Genomic DNA, 2,500 nt, shown 5'->3' with positions numbered 1-2,500 from the left:
CAGAAGTGTGTGTGTGTGTGTGTGTGTGTGTACCTGTGAGGTACTCCAGCACTGCAGCGAGGTAAACAGAAGTGTGTGTGTGTACCTGTGAGGTACTCCAGCACTGCAGCGAGGTAAACAGAAGTGTGTGTGTGTGTGTGTGTGTGTGTACCTGTGAGGTACTCCAGCACTGCAGCGAGGTAAACAGAAGTGTGTGTGTGTGTGTGTGTGTGTGTGTGTACCTGTGAGGTACTCCAGCACTGCAGCGAGGTTAACAGAAGTGTGTGTGTGTGTGTGTACCTGTGAGGTACTCCAGCACTGCAGCGAGGTAAACAGAAGTGTGTGTGTGTGTGTGTACCTGTGAGGTACTCCAGCACTGCAGCGAGGTAAACAGAAGTTTGTGTGTGTGTGTGTGTGTGTGTGTACCTGTGAGGTACTCCAGCACTGCAGCGAGGTAAACAGAAGTGTGTGTGTGTGTGTGTGTGTGTACCTGTGAGGTACTCCAGCACTGCAGCGAGGTAAACAGAAGTGTGTGTGTGTGTGTGTACCTGTAAGGTACTCCAGCACTGCAGCGAGGTAAACAGGTGTGTGTGTGTGTGTGTGTGTGTGTGTGTACCTGTGAGGTACTTCAGCACTGCAGCGAGGTAAACAGGTGTGTGTGTGTACCTGTGAGGTACTTCAGCACTGCAGCGAGGTAAACAGAAGTGTGTGTGTGTACCTGTGAGGTACTCCAGCACTGCAGCGAGGTAAACAGAAGTGTGTGTGTGTGTACCTGTGAGGTACTCCAGCACTGCAGCGAGGTAAACAGAAGTGTGTGTGTGTACCTGTGAGGTACTCCAGCACTGCAGCGAGGTAAACAGAAGTGTGTGTGTGTGTGTGTGTGTACCTGTAAGGTACTCCAGCACTGCAGCGAGGTAAACAGAAGTGTGTGTGTGTACCTGTGAGGTACTCCAGCACTGCAGCGAGGTAAACAGAAGTGTGTGTGTGTGTGTGTGTGTGTACCTGTGAGGTACTCCAGCACTGCAGCGAGGTAAACAGGTGTGTGTGTGTACCTGTGAGGTACTCCAGCACTGCAGCGAGGTAAACAGGTGTGTGTGTGTGTACCTGTGAGGTACTTCAGCACTGCAGCGAGGTAAACAAGTGTGTGTGTGTGTACCTGTGAGGTACTTCAGCACTGCAGCGAGGTAAACAGGTGTGTGTGTACCTGTGAGGTACTTCAGCACTGCAGCGAGGTAAACAGGTGTGTGTGTGTGTGTGTGTGTACCTGTGAGGTACTTCAGCACTGCAGCGAGGTAAACAGAAGTGTGTGTGTGTACCTGTGAGGTACTCCAGCACGGCAGCGAGGTAAACAGGTGTGTGTGTGTGTGTGTGTGTGTGTGTGTGTGTGTGTGTACCTGTGAGGTACTCCAGCACGGCAGCGAGGTAAACAGGTGTGTGTGTGTGTGTGTGTGTGTGTGTACCTGTGAGGTACTCCAGCACTGCAGCGAGGTAAACAGGTGTGTGTGTGTGTGTGTACCTGTGAGGTACTTCAGCACTGCAGCGAGGTAAACAGGTGTGTGTGTGTGTGTGTGTACCTGTGAGGTACCTCAGCACTGCAGCAAGGTAAACAGGTGTGTGTGTGTACCTGTGAGGTACTTCAGCACTGCAGCGAGGTAAGCAGGTGTGTGTGTGTACCTGTGAGGTACTTCAGCACTGCAGCGAGGTAAACAGGTGTGTGTGTGTGTACCTGTGAGGTACTTCAGCACTGCAGCGAGGTAAACAGGTGTGTGTGTGTGTACCTGTGAGGTACTCCAGCACTGAAGCGAGGTAAACAAGTGTGTGTGTGTACCTGTGAGGTACTTCAGCACTGCAGCGAGGTAAGCAGGTGTGTGTGTGTATACCTGTGAGGTACTCCAGCACTGCAGCGAGGTAAACAGAAGTGTGTGTGTGTACCTGTGAGGTACTTCAGCACTGCAGCGAGGTAAACAGGTGTGTGTGTGTGTGTGTGTGTGTACCTGTGAGGTACTCCAGCACTGAAGCGAGGTAAACAGAAGTGTGTGTGTGTACCTGTGAGGTACTCCAGCACTGCAGCGAGGTAAACAGGTGTGTGTGTGTGTGTGTACCTGTGAGGTACTCCAGCACTGCAGCGAGGTAAACAGGTGTGTGTGTGTGTGTACCTGTGAGGTACTCCAGCACTGCAGCGAGGTAAACAGAAGTGTGTGTGTGTACCTGTGAGGTACTCCAGCACTGCAGCGAGGTAAACAGGTGTGTGTGTGTGTGTGTACCTGTGAGGTACTCCAGCACTGCAGCGAGGTAAACAGAAGTGTGTGTGTGTACCTGTGAGGTACTTCAGCACTGCAGCGAGGTAAACAGGTGTGTGTGTGTGTGTGTGTACCTGTGAGGTACTCCAGCACTGCAGCGAGGTAAACAGGTGTGTGTGTGTGTGTGTACCTGTGAGGTACTCCAGCACTGCAGCGAGGTAAACAGGAGCTCCGACCCCGATGCGGTATTTGGGGAGGTTGTGTTTGATGTACCTCAGCAT

At 52.0% G+C, this 2,500-nt stretch overlaps 1 protein-coding gene across 1 annotated transcript in view; it reads right to left on the bottom strand.

Moving 5' to 3' along the window:
• The window catches only part of macroh2a1 (macroH2A.1 histone), a 26,897-nt gene that overhangs the window by 11,402 nt on the left and 12,995 nt on the right, over nt 1-2,500 (bottom strand). The window contains exon 2 of the mRNA XM_083565535.1: nt 2,410-2,500. This exon is cut by the window's right edge and continues 100 nt beyond it. Coding sequence (XP_083421661.1) covers nt 2,410-2,500 — 91 coding nt within the window. The remainder of the gene's footprint in view (nt 1-2,409) is intronic.

The sequence above is a fragment of the Silurus aristotelis genome (assembly GCF_946808225.1).
Source record: "Silurus aristotelis genome assembly, chromosome: 16".
Classification (NCBI taxonomy): domain Eukaryota; kingdom Metazoa; phylum Chordata; class Actinopteri; order Siluriformes; family Siluridae; genus Silurus; species Silurus aristotelis.
The sequence above is the reverse complement of the archived record's forward strand: the minus strand, read 5'-3'. Positions and strand labels throughout refer to the sequence as shown.